At 36.5% G+C, this 21,419-nt stretch overlaps 1 protein-coding gene and 2 long non-coding RNA genes across 3 annotated transcripts; 1 reads left to right on the top strand and 2 right to left on the bottom strand.

Moving 5' to 3' along the window:
- Nucleotides 1-2,228: 2,228 nt before the first annotated feature.
- LOC136268052 (uncharacterized) lies at nucleotides 2,229-3,382 on the bottom strand. The gene is made up of 4 exons (XR_010706854.1): nucleotides 3,250-3,382; nucleotides 3,069-3,130; nucleotides 2,671-2,729; nucleotides 2,229-2,346 (listed from the first exon to the last, which is right to left on the bottom strand). It is a non-coding gene; the product is annotated as an uncharacterized lncRNA (long non-coding RNA).
- Nucleotides 3,383-7,731: 4,349 nt separating this feature from the next.
- Nucleotides 7,732-9,042, bottom strand: LOC136236245 (uncharacterized). The gene is made up of 5 exons (XR_010692041.1): nucleotides 8,936-9,042; nucleotides 8,745-8,848; nucleotides 8,571-8,632; nucleotides 8,173-8,231; nucleotides 7,732-7,849 (listed from the first exon to the last, which is right to left on the bottom strand). It is a non-coding gene; the product is annotated as an uncharacterized lncRNA (long non-coding RNA).
- A 2,837-nt stretch (nucleotides 9,043-11,879) lies between these two features.
- LOC136268791 (galectin-7-like) lies at nucleotides 11,880-12,320 on the top strand. Its single transcript, XM_066064252.1, has one exon. The coding sequence runs from the start codon at nucleotides 11,880-11,882 to the stop codon at nucleotides 12,318-12,320; it is 441 nt and encodes a 146-aa protein (XP_065920324.1).
- The last annotated feature ends 9,099 nt before the right edge of the window (nucleotides 12,321-21,419 follow it).

Genomic DNA, 21,419 nt, shown 5'->3' with positions numbered 1-21,419 from the left:
GAATTGAATTCAGATCAAAAAGTAGTTGGTCTGACTGTATACTGCATTAGTAGTCAATAAGTTCATTGTGAGTGTTTGGTCACCAAGTTGGCTAGGCTCCCAATGATGGACTGTAGGCTAGGACAATACCATACTAGACAAAGATGATAACTATATAATCATATTTTTAACTTTGTTGCTGACTGTACTAAAGGCTTAACTAAATATTTACACATACTAGTATACCTACAACTTTGCACCACAATAGAAAGTCACTATTGATTTGTTTGCTACTGAAGAAAGTGTTCACATTTTGATTGTTGATCAGTGATTTCAAACACGAGCTGCTGATTAATTCACTTCAGAAAGTTGGGTTGATGGGACTGGAGTACCATCTTAACTGCAGCAACTTGCAATCAAGTTTGATGCAGCAAGTATATAATCACATTAAAAATAATCAGTCTGTGCGACTCAAAACAGATCAAACCAGAAGAATGACTGTTGTTAGGTTTAGATGATCAATTGACTTTTAACTATCTGTGAACACAATAGATTTAGTACTGTGTATGAATGGTTTATATTCATCATAATAAAGCTATGTAATTTTCATACACTAAACCTCACTTAGTGGATACCTCTTTAGTGAGATCACTTTGTGATGTGGTGGTCATGTCAGGTAGGTCAACTAACGTAGGGCTATTGATAGTTTTACTGTATCTTCTGCACTGATGTTCTATCGCATCAAAAGATATATATTAGGGCTGTGCAATAATACCAATAATGCAATATTATCTATTATCGTGATACCTATGTCATTATCATGATAAAGCTAATTATGATAATGGTTTCTCTATTATCAAATAATAGTAAATATCCATAGACTATTGCATATTAAAAGTAGGCAGATGGGTACTCTTGTGAGAATATTGTTTATCGTGATAAAAATAATGGTTGTTTTGGTATCAGAACTTATCAAGATTTAGGTTTTCTCATTGTCACACAGCCCTACAACATATCATAAATTAATTGTGTATCTGAAAGAGCATGCACTCCAACTTAACTGTCACTTACTGAGTGGCTTGTTTCTTCAGCTACGTTCTGCTTGACACACAGTGCAAAACAGTACAAGAAAGTACCTCTGCAATCAATCCACAATATTTATTTAATTGTGATAACCACCACAAGAAAACTGACATGCTACCTATAACAACACCTACATGGTAGTGCATGGAGAAAGAAATGGAACACAGTAAGTTCATTGTAGCTGCACAGACATAAATGAAAAGGCACATTTTGAGCCTAAGCAATGTCAAACAGCACAAGAAGAAACCAAGCCGGTAGCATTATAGTCAAGTTATGCTTGGCCAGAGGTAACAGTGAGTTACAATTAGTCAATTCAGCTAAAAGGAAAATAATGTTTAAAATTCCATAGAAACTTCATTTCAGGCTTGCTTACAACACCTAACCAATACTGTCAAATTGTCGTGAAGGAAAGGTGATGCTAGTTGTTGATTGACATTTCATAGCAGGAAAGTACAAACCTTCATGATCCCTACTGCCCATATGATAACACTGCCCCTGTATAATAACTAACAGTTCATCAGTCACTAATATACATATGATAATGTATAGTTCATTACATTTAAGAGTGCATTGTATTGTGTAGAGCTAGCCTACTTGTATAAAGCTCTACACACAGATATGATGTACACAACAAGACTTGATCTATTTGCACCATGCAGACAATAATTACTTGTACACATATTTCTATAATGAGCATAGTAGTGAGACTATTCAAGTGTATCAAATTTCCTACAAAATGTACATGTAGTTCATAACAAATAATGGGATTCGGCTTATACTTGTTTGTTAGCATAATTATAACTGGTGAACCCGGCATACCACATCAAAAGAAAGAATGGCATTAGACATATACATGTATCATAAAATTAATTTTGTGTCTGAACGTGTGCAAGTTGCCATTACACTTCATTTCAGCTACATTATGTTCAGCCTCCTACACACCACTACAAATGAAGAACAGTACGAAAAGGTCCTCTAGCTATAGCTGTTGTTGAGTTATGCTTGTCTGGTAAGTTAGTCAGCCAACAGAAATAAATTTAAAAAAACATAATTTATAGGAAGCATTTCGGGTTACATTCTGAAAGTACTGTTGGGTTTAATTATATCATTATATCTATTCATCATTTCAAGTGTGCTCTGTGCAGTATGAGAGATCCACCAGTTGATCATGTAATCTCATTATACTGTTTAACAGCAAATTTGAAAATTGTTCTTGGTTACAAGTTCCTATGACTTTTTGGCATTGCTTGAACTGAAGTGTCATCACATGTTCTCTTCAGGGGTCTATAACAAATGAAAATAACAATATTATAGTACATGGGTCATGCATACATATACGCAAACTATCTATTAATGTATATACTTTAGCAGGGACTTGTTAGGCTGTATGCCTAATGATGTAACTGCATATATGTACCCCCAGGATGTACATACACATTCATACATATACAGATAAACCACATAAATATCAATTTTGCAGTACATAATTCTGAAACGTTAAAAAAATTGGAGTCATCTGGCAAGCAAAAAGTGTGTAGAACAGAAAATGTGGTAAAGAAGAGCACATAATGAAACACATATACTACAAACATGCGACATAATTTTTACTTCTTTGAATTTCTCAGTATCGGCAGTTTCTTTTGGAAGTTGGCGCATTACAATGGTATCTGAGAGGGAATACAAAATGCTTATAAAATATGTGCATACAACTGCACATGACACATACATGAAACACAAGATGTGAACATCCTTAAATATTGTAGTTTATAATTTTGTGAGAAGGATCAATTGACCATGATCAATTCTCACAATACTATCTGACAATACTGGAGGCTTAAGCTATGGTCTACTGCCTACCAAAATTCACCTGTGTATGTCTCTAAGGGGTACATCACGGGGTATGACATGACGTCATGAAAATCACATATATTTCAGTCACTATTGGCTTTAGGTCAAAAATGACAATTCACTTACTAACTGCTGTGTAGACGGTATAAATTGCTTACCAAAATTTTTATTTGCTCCTTGTTCTGGTTCATCTTCATAATCATAAACTATTTTGTTGAATCTGCATAAGCACAAAAGGAAACTGGAACTACAAAGTATTATTGTTAACATCTTTTAGCACATACAAGCTGTTTGCTATAAACATAGTACACAGTAGAAATACAACATAGAGGTACATACCCTCCATATTCATCTTTAGGTCGACACAGTATCATTAAGATTGCTAACACTACTGAGAACAGTATCTCCCTCCACACATCACCCAGCCATAACACCTCAGGATCCTGTTAATAAATAATTGACACAAATGGAATAGTACATATATACATGTGTGTATGATATGCTGTATATGTAGACGTTCCACACTTGTATATGTAATTTTGTTTTTAAACAATAAATGTTTAATTTCTATCAGACCATATACGTGGACACTTCTAAACAGGATAAGAGATGCCACAAATGAGGGAGTAGTGCGTGGGAGTATCAAAGCGACGCGCTGTGTTATAACTACCATACAGCTAGACAGAGCGGCGCTGCTACTGTACGATATATTAGTTATCATCCTGTTGCGGAGCCACTCAGTCTCTTTCATGACATCATAATAACCGCGAATGGCATTGTTTACCAATGGAACAAAGAGCCAAATAAGAAAATACTGATACAAAACACACCAATACAGCACTTAAAACTAGCTAAATCTTACAAGAAAACTGTTAATCCTTTACACAATAACACTACAAGTTACCAATACGATAGTTTAACAAATGTCAAGAATAGTCCGTGACGATTTTCGCTCCAGCAATCACTCCCAACAGTCACTATGGTGAAGAACTAACTTCCTCTAGCTTCATCGTTCTATCTCGGACTATGGTAGCCATTTGTTGGTCTTTATTTTTCTCTTGCACACCACACGACACCACGTGACACCACGCGACACTACCATACCAATTTCTGACGAAGGCGAATCGTACCTGGAACCGCTGCTTCATAACACCGCCCTCTGCTACAATTTGTAGGCAGTATGTAAGGTCTCTCTTGTAGATACGAAGTAGAATCTCCACACAATTCGGACGAAATCTTGAGCACAGTGACAGGAACTCAAACCGGAACTTAATTTACTATCCGTAAACTTCTGCGCACTCCCGCGCACTGGAATATAAAATAGTTATATCCCGTATACTCGGATGATATCATTGTTATTACACTCGTCCTCGGCTTCGCCTCGGACTCGTGTAATAACAATGGTATCACCCTCGTAGCGGGATATAACTATAACTTATATGCATGAAGAGTGGTACCTTTATGTGTACAAGCAAGTTAGAGTATATATGTGTGATTGTTATGAAAATTCCAAAATTTTTTGTGTACTTTTCACTGAATCATTAATTTGTTCTAGGGTATACAGGAAGTAGTCAAAAGGTATTTTGACTACTTCCTGTGCTGTAGAACAAACAAGTACACAAAAAATTGGACTTTTCAACTTGAGTAGGGACCATTGAAAATTCCAATTTTTGCGTACTTGTCTGTTACCTTTTTTGTAAAATAAAATTATTATGACTGGTGAATCCACGCATACTGCATCAAAAGAAACAAATGCCCCAGCTATCAATTATCATCTGAAAAGTGAAGTCTTTGTTGTTGGCTATGTTCAACCCGTTACACAGTATTACGAATCAAGAACTGTTTGAAAAGCACCGCTGCAATCAAAGTAGCCACTCTGGATGATTTCCATTATGAAGGAAAGCCATTACACACTCCCACCAAATTGGCACCTTTCTCTGTAAGCAAAGATGAATGAGACACAAAGGAGGACACTGGTAAGTCATCGTTTTCAGAGAAAAGTGAGGCTGGTTTTTGGGTGATGTTTTTTCATGGGCCATGCCCAAACCTTTGTGGTCCCTACTATACAGTACTATCATACTGTATGATGAGTGACAGTCAAGCAGCCACAATTTTGTTTTCATTTTCATCATATATAATTTCATTTCTTTACCATAAGTATAAAATTAATTATGATGAACGTTTAAGTTTTTAGTTAATATATACCTTATTACCTGGATGCATGCTGGTTTATTTACATCATAATAATCATTACTTAGTGTGTGTTTGTAAATTTTTACTGATTTCTACTAAATGTTAGAAAATATTCTCTTCTCGGTCTTCTTATCACATACGTATTACTTGCAAAAGAAATCGGGCAATTATATTGGCATGCAATCTTAGCTACTCATTAGTTCACCCTACTTATAATTATTTTACAACAGTGATGTTCAGCCTGCAGCTTACAAGTATATCTAAAAGCTCTGGTGTCAATTAGTAACATGAATTCAACGTCATTTACACTGATGTGGTCGGTGTGGTCTACATATGTGTGTTTCTGGGTATAACTAAAGTACATTTCCAGATAACTGAGATTAAGTGCAAGATTTAATTAGAATTGAATTCAGATCAAAAAATGGTTGGTCTGACTGTATACTGCATTAGTAGTCAATAAGTTCATTGTGAGTGTTTGGTCACCAAGTTGGCTAGGCTCCCAATGATGGACTGTAGGTTAGGACAATACCATACTAGACAAAGATGATAACTATATAATCATATTTTTAACTTTGTTGCTGACTGTACTAAAGGCTTAACTAAATATTTACACATACTAGTATACCTACAACTTTGCACCACAATAGAAAGTCACTATTGATTTGTTTGCTACTGAAGAAAGTGTTCACATTTTGATTGTTGATCAGTGATTTCAAATACGAGCTGCTGATTAATTCACTTCAGAAAGTTGGGTTGATGGGACTGGAGTACCATCTTAACTGCAGCAACTTGCAATCAAGTTTGATGCAGCAAGTATATAATCACATTAAAAATAATCAGTCTGTGCGACTCAAAACAGATCAAACCAGCAGAATGACTGTTGTTAGGTTTAGATGATCAATTGACTTTTAACTATCTGTGAACACAATAGATTTAGTACAGCTGTGTATGAATGGTTTATATTCATCATAATAAAGCTATGTAATTTTCATACACTAAACCTCACTTAGTGGATACCTCTTTAGTGAGATCACTTTGTGATGTGGTGGTCATGTCAGGTAGGTCAACTAACATAGGGCTATTGATAGTTTTACTGTATTCTTCTGCACTGATGTTCTATCGCATCAAAAGATATATATTAGGGCTGTGCAATAATACCAATAATGCAATATTATCTATTATCGTGATACCTATGTCATTATCATGATAAAGCTAATTATGATAATGGATTCTCTATTATAAAATAATAGTAAATATCCATAGACTATTGCATATTAAAAGTAGGCAGATGGGTACTCTTGTGAGAATATTGTTTATCGTGATAAAAATAATGGTTTTTTTGGTATCAGAACTTATCAAGATTTAGGTTTTCTCATTGTCACACAGCCCTACAACATATCATAAATTGTGTATCTGAAAGAGCATGCACTCCAACTTAACTGTCACTTACTGAGTGGCTTGTTTCTTCAGCTACGTTCTGCTTGACACACAGTGCAAAACAGTACAAGAAAGTACCTCTGCAATCAATCCACAATATTTATTTAATTGTGATAACCACCACAAGAAAACTGACATGCTACCTATAACAACACCTACATGGTAGTGCATGGAGAAAGAAATGGAACACAGTAAGTTCATTGTAGCTGCACAGACATAAATGAAAAGGCACATTTTGAGCCTAAGCAATGTCAAACAGCACAAGAAGAAACCAAGCCGGTAGCATTATAGTCAAGTTATGCTTGGCCAGAGGTAACAGTGAGTTACAATTAGTCAATTCAGCTAAAAGGAAAATAATGTTTAAAATTCCATAGAAACTTCATTTCAGGCTTGCTTACAACACCTAACCAATACTGTCAAATTGTCGTGAAGGAAAGGTGATGCTAGTTGTTGATTGACATTTCATAGCAGGAAAGTACAAACCTTCATGATCCCTACTGCCCATATGATAACACTGCCCCTGTATAATAACTAACAGTTCATCAGTCACTAATATACATATGATAATGTATAGTTCATTACATTTAAGAGTGCATTGTATTGTGTAGAGCTAGCCTACTTGTATAAAGCTCTACACACAGATATGATGTACACAACATGACTTGATCTATTTGTACCTTGCAGACAATAATTACTTGTACACATATTTCTATAATGAGTATAGTAGTGAGACTATTCAAGTGTATCAAATTTCCTACAAAATGTACATGTAGTTCATAACAAATAATGGGATTCGGCTTATACTTGTTTGTTAGCATAATTATAACTGGTGAACCCGGCATACCACATCAAAAGAAAGAATGGCATTAGACATATACATGTATCATAAAATTAATTTTGTGTCTGAACGTGTGCAAGTTGCCATTACACTTCATTTCAGCTACATTATGTTCAGCCTCCTACACACCACTACAAATGAAGAACAGTACGAAAAGGTCCTCTAGCTATAGCTGTTGTTGAGTTATGCTTGTCTGGTAAGTTAGTCAGCCAACAGAAATAAATTTAAAAAAACATAATTTATAGGAAGCATTTCGGGTCACATTCTGAAAGTACTGTTGGGTTTAATTATATCATTATATCTATTCATCATTTCAAGTGTGCTCTGTGCAGTATGAGAGATCCACCAGTTGATCATATAATCTCATTATACTGTTTAACAGCAAATTTGAAAATTGTTCTTGGTTACAAGTTCCTATGACTTTTTGGCATTGCTTGAACTGAAGTATCATCACATGTTCTCTTCAGGGGTCTATAACAAATGAAAATAACAATATTATAGTACATGGGTCATGCATACATATACGCAAACTATCTATTAATGTATATACTTTAGCAGGGACTTGTTAGGCTGTATGCCTAATGATGTAACTACATATATGTACCCCCAGGATGTACATACGCATTCATACATATACAAATAAACCACACAAGATCAATTTTGCAGTACATAATTCTGAAACGTTAAAAAAATTGGAGTCATCTGGTAAGCAAAAAGTGTGTAGAACAGAAAATGTGGTAAAGAAGAGCACATAATGAAACACATATACTACAAACATGCGACATAATTTTTACTTCTTTGAATTTCTCAGTATCGGCAGTTTCTTTTGGAAGTTGGCGCATTACAATGGTATCTGAGAGGGAATACAAAATGCTTATAAAATATGTGCATACAACTGCACATGACACATACATGAAACACAAGATGTGAACATCCTTAAATATTGTAGTTTATAATTTTGTGAGAAGGATCAATTGACCATGATCAATTCTCACAATACTATCTGACAATACTGGAGGCTTAAGCTATGGTCTACTGCCTACCAAAATTCATCTGTGTATGTCTCTAAGGGGTACATCACGGGGTATGACATGACGTCATGAAAATCACGTATATTTCAGTCACTATTGGCTTTAGGTCAAAAATGACAATTCATTTACTAACTACTGTGTAGACGGTATAAATTGCTTACCAAAATTTTTATTTGCTCCTTGTTCTGGTTCATCTTCATAATCATAAACTATTTTGTTGAATCTGCATAAGCACAAAAGGAAACTGGAACTACAAAGTATTATTGTTAGCATCTTTTAGCACATACAAGCTGTTTGCTATAAACATAGTAGAAATACAACATAGAGGTACATACCCTCCATATTCATCTTTAGGTCGACACAGTATCATTAAGATTGCTAACACTACTGAGAACAGTATCTCTCTCCACACATCACCCAGCCATAATACCTCAGGATCCTGTTAATAAAAATTGACACAAATGGAATAGTACATATATACATGTGTGTATGATACAGTACCGCCCAAGCGCAACATCACACTCACTCGCACACACAACTTCACTCGAAATTTTAAAAAATTGCTAATTGAGGTGCGTGGCAACTGCTTCACTCATGAGACAACGTGGCAGCTGTTTCATTCACGAAAATGATGAGCAAAACAGTTGCCACGCCCCTTAATTAGTGATTTTTAAAATCTCATTACACACTACCACCAAATTGGCACCTTTCTCTGTAAGCAAAGATGAATGAGACACAAAGGAGGACACTGGTAAGTCATCGTTTTCAGAGAAAAGTGAGGCTGGTTTTTGGGTGATGTTTTTTCATGGGCCATGCCCAAACCTTTGTGGTCCCACTATACAGTACTATCATACTGTATGATGAGTGTCAGTCAAGCAGCCACAATTTTGTTTTCATTTATAATTTCATTTCTTTACCATAAGTATAAAATTAATTATGATGAACGTTTAAGTTTTTAGTTAATATATACCTTATCACCTGGATGCATGCTGGTTTATTTACATCATAATAATCAGGGGCGGATCCAGCAGCTGGCAAGGGGAGGGGCACAAACAGGCTAAGTTGTAAGTGGTTGGATTCTCTTATTAGTTGCTGCATTTTTGAAACAGCAAATGATCACCTTTTTGTAGTGTCTCACTACTGATTTAGCCATTTTGCCTTTGCAGATGGTTGTGAAGTCTTTAAAGGCTATTAATGTCTTGCAACACGATAATTATTTTTAGAGGCGCTTAGTACGTACGAAGGTACTAGGTGACAATTTCATAGTTAGACTGATTTGCTTTGGTTTTATGTGAATTTGTAATAATAAATGCTATTAAAATGTGCATATTTTCATGAGTTATAAGGCCTGATGTAAGTTTAGTAGCTATTTTAACCAAAAAGAAGTAGCCTAGCTATGGCTACTCCACAAGGTGAGGTGAGGGGGGGGGGGGGGGGGGGGGGCATTTGCCCCAAATGCCCCATCCTGGATCCGCCATTGATAATCATTACTTAGTGTGTGTTTGTAAATTTTTACTGATTTCTACTAAATGTTAGAAAATATTCTCTTCTCAGTCTTCTTATCACATACGTAATACTTGCAAAAGAAATCGGGCAATTTTATTGGCATGCAATCTTAGCTACTCATTAGTTCACCCTACTTGTAATTATTTTACAACAGTGATGTTCAGCCTGCAGCTTACAAGTATATCTAAAAGCTCTGGTGTCAATTAGTAACATGAATTCAACGTCATTTACACTGATGTGGTCGGTGTGGTCTACATATGTGTGTTTCTAGGTATAACTAAAGTACATTTCCAGATAACTGAGATTAAGTGCAAGATTTAATTAGAATTGAATTCAGATCAAAAAATAGTTGGTCTGACTGTATACTGCATTAGTAGTCAATAAGTTCATTGTGAGTGTTTGGTCACCAAGTTGGCTAGGCTCCCAATGATGGACTGTAGGCTAGGACAATACCATACTAGACAAAGATGACAACTATATAATCATATTTTTAACTTTGTTGCTGACTGTACTAAAGGCTTAACTAAATATTTACACATACTAGTATACCTACAACTTTGCACCACAATAGAAAGTCACTATTGATTTGATTGCTACTGAAGAAAGTGTTCACATTTTGACTGCTGGTCAGTGCATCATTACCATCATGCTGTATGATAAAACATAACATTGCTGACTGCCCCTCTACATCTTTATTGCTGACACTGCTCGTATTTCACACTGAAAACACTTGAAATATAGAACACTATACACGGTCTACACCAGTATAGTTCAGAGTCAATTATTACTGCCTGACATAGGCCATTTGTCAGGCAAATATCATGCATGGCTGACCATAATGGAACCTGCCTGACAAAATGTCAGATTAAAATAGAAGGAAGTTGTAGAGTTTTTATAGTGAAGCATTGTCAATAATAGCAAACGCAATTAGACAACAATGATTACATTATTATAGGTTGAGTCACTCTATTCTATCAACATATTGTAAGGATTTTCCTATTATGACAAATTGTGTAAAACAGTAGCATATCAATGTCAGGTAATGGTTTAGGTTGTCTGACATTTTCACTGAGATTTGAAAAGTATTATAACTGTCTCTGGACTATAGTTTATGACTGCATTGTTGCATTTATACAAAATTCCAGAATATTTAGCAACACACATGTAGCGTATAATAGCAGATAAACAAAAATTTGTCAATGTGTCTCCATTGTATAAGAACTAAGTCGCATCCAATCATGGTGGAGGAGCCTTAGCTATCACTTGCCAATCAAATTTGGCGAGTCCAACATCACCCAAAGAAGTATCATATATATATTTATTATATAATAAAACATCTCTAACACAAAAATCACTACCCCAGCTGCATAGATTTCAATATGCCTACACCTTTATATGTTCTTAAGTGTTTATCGTGTTGTAGTAGTTATGTTGTAGTTGAAGTATTGTCATACAGCTGCATATTATAAGGATCAGGGGGAGTTGCACTTTCTCACAAAATACATTGACCAGAAACTGGCCTCGCAATATCTTCACAGCACCTTGGCAGTATTAATTAAGCCCAAAAGACGAAGGTGCTTCTTGTACTGTTCTTCATTTGTAATGGTGTGTGGCAGGTTGAACAGTGTAATGGTGACTTCTCTTTTCAGTAGTTGATGAAGCACACACATAGATATAATGACATTCTTTCTTTTGATGTGGTATCCCAAGTTCAAGCTGGATTCCATTATTTGTTATGTACTACATGTACATTTTCTAGGAAATTTGATACACTTGAATAGTCTCAATACTATGCAATGGAAATCTCATCTGACAGCTGCTGCAAAAAATACACACTCCCAAGAATCAGTCACCTCATGAAACTCTCTACACAGTTTGTTGTGTATAAAAGGAGACTGTTTTTATATAGAGTATATGAACTACTCTGTGGATAGCATCACTACTGACAGATATACGAGTTACAAATGGAAAACAGTATTAGCTTTACCAACTTCCAAACTGGCAGAGGTATAGAGGCAGCCTACACCAACCCCAAGGAAGGAAGGGTGAAAATAGACTTGTACAATGATAAGGGAGATATCATTCTTCACTTCAATCCTCGCTTTGATGAAAGAGAAGTGGTAATTTCATCACAAATAGATGGAAAATGGCCATATCAACGAGGGGAGAAACCACAAAGAGTTGATGGATATGATTTTAAAGGAAGGGAAGATGTCACTGTTACATTCATTGCTAAAGATGATTACATTCAAATTTTACTTGATGGTAAACAGTTTCATGATTATAAGTCTGGGCTACGTATTTCCAACATCACAACAGCCAAGTTTGATTGGTCCATGGGTTCTGGCCATGGTACACCAGCTGTTCTGAAGTACCTTGCAGTCAAGTTCAACCTTGCTGAGTGAAATGACTAAACAAAGACTTTATAGATTGACTGGACAATGCAAATAGTTGTAGATAGTTTGTATATGTTATTACATTATGTCATGTTGTAGTATGTATTTGATCCAAACTGTACTAAAGTTTACTGAACTTACAGGGATTAGAGAGTGATGATCCTAGCCGGGCCATTTTTTATACACATCACTTTTTGTGCTGACCTGAACAGTTGTCTCACTATTATACCATTAATTTTATGTTTACTGGTCTATAGCTAGCTAATACGTAGTTTAGAATTTAGTGACCTATTCAAGTTCCTAGGGATGGTAAATAAATAAAGCAATTTATATGCATGAAGAGTGGTACCTTATATGTGTACAAGCAAGTTAAAGTATATGTGATTGTTATGAAAATTCCAAATTTTTTTGTGTACTTGTCAATCATTAGTTTGTTCTAGGGTATACAGGAGGTAGTGAAAGAGTATTTTGACTACCGCATAACAAACAAGTACACAATAAAAGTTTGGACTTTTCAACTTGAGTAAGGGACCATTGAAAATTCCATTTTTTTGTGTACTTGTATGTTAACTTTTTTTGTAAAATAAAATTATTATGACTGGTGAACCCAAACATACCACATCAAAAGAAACAGATGCCCCAGCTAATTATCGTCTGAAAAGTGAAGTCTTTGTTGTTGGCTATGTTCAACCCGTTACAAAGCATTACAAATCAAGAACTATTTGAAAAGCACTGCTGCAATCAAAGTAGCCACTTTGGATGATTTCCATTATGAACGGAAGCCATTACACACTACCACCAAATTGGCACCTTTCTCTGTAAGCAAAGATGAATGAGACACAAAGGAGGACACTGGTAAGTCCATGAAGAATACATTGTATGTACTGTGGTATGCCAAAAGGCACATATCAGCTGAAGCAACATTGAACAGTGAACAATCAAGTCTGTAGCTTTAGCCATTATTGAGTTAAGCTTGTCTACATGAAGACATCAGTCATTTACTTAGTCAGTCACTAGAAAATTCCGTTTAATAAAATTTCATAGCAACTTGTTGAAAGCACTTTGGGTTGATCTGAAGGCTTGTTTGGGCTTAGTTTTACCTGCTTCATTGTTGTCAGGGTAAAGTGAGGCTGGTTTTTGGATGATGTTTTTTCATGGGCCATGCCCAAACCTTTGTGGTCCCTACTATACAGTACTATCATACTGTATGATGAGTGACAGTCAAGCAGCCACAATTTAGTTTTCATTTTCATCATCTATAATTCATTTCTTTACCATAAGTATAAAATTAATTATGATGAACGTTTAAGTTTTTAGTTAATATATACCTTATCACCTGGATGCATGCTGGTTTATTTACATCATAATAATCATTACTTAGAGTGTGGTTAAAATGATTTCTGCTAAATGTTAGAAAATATTCTCTTCTCAATCTTCTGAATCACATACGTAATACTTGCAAAAGTTTATTGGCTATCTTAGCTACTCATTAGTTCACCCTATTTAATTATTTTACAACAGTGATGTTCAGCCTGCAGCCTGCAAGTATAATTATCTAAACGTTCTGGTGTCAAATAGTAACTTGAACTCAAAGCCACATGTCATTTACACTAATGTGGTCTACATGTGTGTGTTTCTAGGTATAACTAAAGTACATTTCCAGATAACTGAGATTAAGTGTAAGATTTAGAATTGAATTCAGATCAAAAAGTAGTTGGTCTGACTGTATACTACATTAGTAGTCAATAAGTTCATTGTGAGTGTTTGGTCACCAAGTTGGCTAGGCTCCCAATGATGGACTGTAGGTTAGGACAATACCATACTAGACAAAGATGACAATTATAATAATTCTTAACTTTGTTGCTGACTGTACTAAAGGCTTAACTAAATATTTACACATACTAGTATACCTACAACTTTGCACCACAATAGAAAGTCACTATTGATTTGATTGCTACTGAAGAAAGTGTTCACATTTTGATTGTTGATCAGTGATTTCAAACACGAGCTGCTGATTAATTCACTTCAGAAAGTTGGGTTGATGGGACTGGAGTGCCATCTTAACTGCAGCAACTTGCAATCAAGTTTGATGCAGCAAGTATATAATCACATTAAAAATAATCAGTCTGTGTGACTCAAAACAGATCAAACCAGCAGAATGACTGTTGTTAGGTGTAGATGATCAATTGACTTTTAACTATCTGTGAACACAATAGATTTAGTATTGTGTATGAATGGTTTATAGAACTTTACATTCATCATAATAAAAGCTATGTAATTTTCATACACTAAACCTCACTTAGTGGATACCTCTTTAGTGAGATCACTTTGTGATGTGGTGGTCATGTCAGGTAGCTCAACTAATGTAGGGCTATTGTATTCTTCTGCATTGATGTTCTATCGCATCAAAGGATATAGAATGTGCTAAACATATTACGGCTGTGCGATATACCAATAATGCAATATTATCTATTATCGTGATACCTATGTCATTATCATGATAAAGCTAATTATGATAATGGTTTCTCTATTATCAAATAGTAAAATTATATCCATAGATTATTGTATATTAAAAGTAGGCAGATGGGTACTCTTGTGAGAATATTGTTTATCGTGATAAAAATAATGGTTTTTTGGTTATCAGAACTTATCAAGATTTAGGTTTTCTCATTGTCACACAGCCCTAAAACATATCATAAATTAATTGTGTATCTGAAAGAGCATGCACTCCAACTTAACTGTCACTTACTGAGTGCTTGTTTCTTCAGCTACGTTCTGCTTGACACACAGTGCAAAACAGTACAAGAAAGTACCTCTGCAATCAATCCACAATATATATTTAATTGTGATAACCACCACAAGAAAACTGACATGCTACCTATAACAACACCTACATGGTAGTGCATGGAGAAAGAAATGGAACACAGGTAAGTTCATTGTAGCTGTACAGAGGTAAATGAAAAGGCACATTTTGAGCCTAAGCAATGTCAAACAGCACAAGAAGAAACCAAACCTGTGCATTATAGTCAAGTTATGCTTGGCCAGAGGTAACAGTGAGTTACAATTAGTCAATTCAGCTAAAAGGAAAATAATGTTTAAAAACTTCAGTTCAGGCTCGCTTACAACACCTAACCAATACTATCAAATTGTTGTGAAGGAAAGGTGATGCTAGTCGTTGATTGACATTTCATGGCAGGAAAGTGCAAACCTTCATGATCCCTACTGCCCATATGATAACACTGCCCATGTATCAAGACACACGGTAGTGTGTCGTGCGGCCCAAGAAGCCGGCGCGCCACACCCGTGAGTATATTGACAGGAAGAACGAAAACGTCATTTTCACACCTTTGTATCTCGGTGATCACTTATCTGATTGGAACCAAATTTGCTACACAGTTGCCCGCCAGCCAAGGGAGTCTACATTCCAAATTTGAAGGAAATCGCTCCAGCCATTTCCGAGATACGAGCTGCCAAAGTTTCGTTTTTTTTCTTCGTTTTTTTTTCTTCTTCTTCTTCGTCTTTTCGCACACTTGCAAAAATTGCTATAACAAGCAAACGCGTACTCCGATCGCCTTGAAATTTGGTACACAGAAAGGGAGTCCAAAGGCAAATCCTAGCATCAAATTTGGTACAAATCCGATGAATGGTTCAGGAGTTATGACCGCTTATTCGCGTAAAACAAGATCGATTTGTTGTCACGCCTACAGGGTAAACCGCTTCATGGAATGAGTTGAAAATTGCTATGTAGATGGAGTAACCATCGTAGGAGTGCCTTTTGGTGGTTTGAAAGGAATCGAGATAAAGACCACGGAGATATGACACAAAACCCAACCTGTGTCACAATTACGCGATCGATTTTTATGAATAAAAAAGTATTAGTTTTCACGCCTACTAGGCAAACCGCTTAGAGCAATGAGCTGAAAATCGGTGTATAGCTGGAATAATCTTCATAGAAAGTCCTTGCAGTAGTACAGAAGAATCGGATTGCAAACCACTGAGTTATGATTCGAAAGCCAACTCCGTGTAACAAATGCGAGATCGAGATACTCTAATAGAACAGTCACCCTAATAGAGCATTCGGCTAATTTATTTACTCCATTATAGAATTTTATTACATCACAAGTTATTCTGTAGGGAGTTCAGCTGCAAAACGTTAATCTTATAGACAGTTCAGCAAGAAGACAGTCACCATGAGGAGAGTTAAGCAAATATATCTGTATAGAGATTCAGAACATTACAAGTCACACTGAAGAAAGTTCAGCTATAAACAAGTCATGCACTGTGTAGAGAATTCAGCTACAATTAAGTCACTCTCTAGAGAATTCAGTTACACAGAATTCAGCTACACACAAGTCACTGTGGAGAGAGTTCAGCTACAAACAAATTACCCTTTAGAGTGATCAGCTATATACAAACAAAACACTTTGCAGGGTGTTCAACTGCAACAAATCAACCTTTAGAGCGATCAGCAATGAACAAATCAACACAAACCTACCTGTAGAGAGATCAGCTAGAAACAAATCACCCTGAAGAGAGTTCAGCTACAAAAAATCACCCTGTAGAGACATCAGCTAGAAACTAGACACAATGTAAGGAGTTCAGTACAAATAAATCACACTGTAGAGAGTTCAGCTAAAACAAATCAACCTGCAGAGAGATCAGCTACAAATAAATCACCTTTTAGACAGTTCAGCTACAAATAAATTACCTTGTAGAGAGATCGGCTACAAACAAATCAACCTGCAGAGAGATCAGCTACACACAATTCAACTTGTAGAGAGATCAGCTACAAACAAATCACCCTGTAGAGAGATCAGCTAGAAACTAGACACAATGTAAGGAGTTCAGCTACAAGCAAATCACCGTGTAGAGAGTTCAGCTACAAACAAAACAACCTGTAGAGCGATCAGCTAGAAACAAATCACCCTGAAGAGAGGTCAGCTACAAAAATCACCCTGTAGAGATATCAGCTAGAAACAAATCACCCTGAAGAGAGGTCAGCTACAAAAAATCACCTTGTAGAGAGATCAACTACAAACAAAACATTTTGCAGAGAGTTCAGCTACAAACAAATCAACCTTTAGAGCGATCAGCAACAAACAAATCAACCTGTAGAGAGATCATCTAGAAACAAATCAACCTGCAGAGTGATCAGCTACAAACAAATCAGCTTGTAGAGAGATCAGTTACACACAAATCAACCTGTACAGAGATAAGCTAAAAACAAATCAGAGTTCAGCTAAAACAAATCAATCTGCAGAGAGATTAGCTACATACAAATCACCTTATAGATAGTTCAGCTACAAACAAATTACCTTGTACAGAGACCGGCTACAAACAAATCACCCTGTAGAGAGATCAGCTAGAAACTACACACAATGTAAGGAGTTCAGCTACAAACAAATCACCCTGTAGAGAGATCAGCTACAAACTAGACACAAAGTAAGGAGTTCAGCTACAAGCAAGTTACCCTGTAGAGAGTTCATCTACAAGCAAATCAACCTGCAGAGCAATCAGCTAGAAACACATCACCCTGAAGAGAGGTCAGCTACAAAAAATCACCCTGTAGAGAGATCAGCTAGAAACAAATCACCCTGAAGAGAGGTCAGCTACAAATAAATCACCCTGTAGAGAGATCAGCTACAAACAAATTGCCCTGTAGAGAGATCGGCTACAAACAAATCAACCTGCAGAGAGATCAGCTACACACAAATCAACTTGTAGAGAGTTCAGCTACAAACAAATTACCCTGTAGAGAGATCGGCTACAAACAAATCAGCCTGTAGAGAGTTCAGCTAAAACAAATCAACCTGCAGAGAGATCAACTACAAACAAATTACCTTATAGAGAGTTCAGCTACAAACAAATTACCCTATAGAGAGATAGGCTACAAACAAATCAACCTGCAGAGAGATCAGCTACACACAAATCAACTTGTAGAGAGATCAATTACAAACAAATCACCCTGTAGAGAGATCAGCTACAAACTACACACAATGTAAGGAGTTCAGCTACAAATAAATCACCCTGTAGAGAGTTCAGCTAAAACAAATCAACCTGCAGAGAGATTAGCTACAAACAATCACCTTTTAGATAGTTCAGCTACAAATAAATTACCTTGTAGAGAGATCGGCTACAAACAAATCAACCTGCAGAGAGATCAGCTACACACAATTCAACTTGTAGAGAGATCAGCTACAAACAAATCACCCTGTAGAGAGATCAGCTAGAAACTAGACATAATGTAAGGAGTTCAGCTACAAGCAAATCACCTTGTAAAGATTTTAGCTACAAACAAATCACCCTGTAGAGAGATCAGCTAGAAACTAGACACAATGTAAGGAGTTCAGCCACAAGCAAATCACCGTGTAGAGAGTTCAGCTACAAACAAACCAACCTGTATATAGAGCGATTAGCTAGAAACAAATCACCCTGAAGAGAGGTCAGCTACAAAAAATCACCCTGTAGAGATATCAGCTAGAAACAAATCACCCTGAAGAGAGGTCAGCTACAAAAAATCACCTTGTAGAGAGATCAACTACAAACAAAACATTTTGCAGAGAGTTCAGCTACAAACAAATCAACCTTTAGAGCGATCAGCAACAAACAAATCAACCTGTAGAGAGATCATCTAGAAACAAATCAACCTGCAGAGTGATCAGCTACAAACAAATCAGCTTGTAGAGAGATCAGTTACACACAAATCAACCTGTACAGAGATAAGCTAAAAACAAATCAGAGTTCAGCTAAAACAAATCAATCTGCAGAGAGATTAGCTACATACAAATCACCTTATAGATAGTTCAGCTACAAACAAAATTAATTACCTTGTAGAGAGATCGGCTACAAACAAATCACCCTGCAGAGAGATCAGCTACACACAATCAACTTGTATAGAGATCAGCTACAAACAAATCACCCTGTAGAGAGATCAGCTACAAACTAGACACAAAGTAAGGAGTTCAGCTACAAGCAAGTTACCCTGTAGAGAGTTCATCTACAAGCAAATCAACCTGCAGAGCAATCAGCTAGAAACAAATCACCCTGAAGAGAGGTCAGCTACAAAAAATCAGCCTGTAGAGAGATCAGCTAGAAACAAATCACCCTGAAGAGAGGTCAGCTACAAAAAAATCACCCTGTAGAGAGATCAACTATAAACAATCACCCTGAAGAGAGGTCAGCTACAAACAAAACACTTTGCAGAGAATTCAGCTACAAACAAATCAGCTTGTAGAGAGATCAGTTACACACAAATCAACCTGTAGAGAGATAAGCTAGAAACAAATCACCCTGCAGAGAGTTCAGCTACAAGCAAAACACCCTGTAGAGAGTTCAGCAACAAAGAAACCACCATGTAGAGAGTTCAGCTACAAACAAATCACTCTGTAGAGAGATCAGCTAGAAACTGGACACAATGTAAGGAGTTCAGCTACAAGCAAATCACCCTTTAGTAAGTTCAGCTACAAACAAATCAACCTGCAGTGAGATCACCCACAAAAAAGCACCTTGTACAGAGTTCAGCTACAAACAAATTACCCTGTAGAGAGATCGGCTACAAACAAATCAACCAGTTGAAAGATCAGCTACACACAAATCAACTTGTAGAGAGATCAGCTACAAACAAATCACCCTGTAGAGAGATCAGCTAGAAACTAGACACAATGTAAGGAGTTCAGCTACAAGTATATCACCCTGTAGAGAGTTCAGCTAAAACAAATCAACCTGCAGAGAGATCAGCTACAAATAAATCACTTTATAGACAGTTCAGCTACAAACAAATTACCTTGTAGAGAGATCGGCTGCAAATTAATCAACCTGCAGAGAGATCAGCTACACACAAATCAACTTGTAGAGAGATCAGCTACAAACAAATCACCCTGTAGAGAGATCAGCTAGAAACTAGATACAATGCAAGGAGTTCAGCTACAAGCAAAATCACCCTCTAGTGAGTTCAGCTACAAACAAATCAACCTTAGGTGAGATCACCCACAAAAACGCACTTGTACAGAGTTCAGTTACAAACAAATCACCCTGTAGAGAGATCAGGTAGAAGAATTCACCTTGTAGAGAGTTCAGCAACAAAGAAACCACCATGTAGAGAGTTCAGCTGCAAACAAATCACCCAGTAGAAAGATCAGCTAGAAGAAGTTACCTTGTAGAGAATTCAGTTACAAAGAAACCATCATATAGAGAGTTCAGCTACAAAGAATTTACCCCGTAGAGAGTTCAGCTAGAAGAAGTCACCTTGTAAAGAGTTTAGCTACAAAGAAACCATCATGTACAGAGTTCAGCTACAAAGAAACCACCTGTACAGAATTCAACTACAAACAAATTACCCTGTATAGAGATCAGCTAGAAGAAGTTACCTTGTAGATAGTTCAGCTACAACAATTCACCCTGTAGAAAGATCAGCTAGAAGAAGTCACCTTGTAGAGTGTTCAGTTACAAAGAAACCATCATGTAGAGAGTTCAGCTGCAAACAAATCACTCTGTAGAGAATTCAGCTACAAAGAAACCGCCATGTAGAGAGTTCAGCCTCATACAAACCACCTTGTAGAGAATTCAACTACAACAAATCACCCTGTAGAGAAGAAGTTACCTTGTAGAGAGTTCAGCTACAAAGAAACCATCATGTAGGGAGTTCAGCTACAAAGAAACCACCATGTAGAGAGTTTAGCTGCAAACAAATCACCTGTAGAGAGTTCAGCTAGAAACAAATCACCCCGTAGAGAGATCAGCTGGACGAAGTCACCTTGTAGAGAGTTCAACTACAAAGAAACCATCATGTAGAGAGTTCAGCTGCAAACAAATCACCCTGCAGAGAGTTCAGCTACAAAAACATCACCCTGTAGAGAGTTCAGCTAGACGAAGTCACCTTATAGAGAGTTCAGCTACAAAGAAACCATCATGTAGAGAGTTCGGCTACAAAGACACCACCATGTAGAGAGTTTAGCTGCAAACAAATCACCTGTAGAGAGTTCAGCTAGAAACAAAATACCCTGTAGAGAGACCAGCTAGAAGAGGTTACCTTGTAGAGAGTTCAGCTACAAAGAAACCATCCCGTATATAGTTCAGCTACATTTCAAGTCACCCAGTAGAGAGATCAGC

Source organism: Dysidea avara, chromosome 10, assembly GCF_963678975.1.
Source record: "Dysidea avara chromosome 10, odDysAvar1.4, whole genome shotgun sequence".
Taxonomy (NCBI): domain Eukaryota; kingdom Metazoa; phylum Porifera; class Demospongiae; order Dictyoceratida; family Dysideidae; genus Dysidea; species Dysidea avara.
This window is presented reverse-complemented; position numbering and strand designations above follow the sequence as displayed.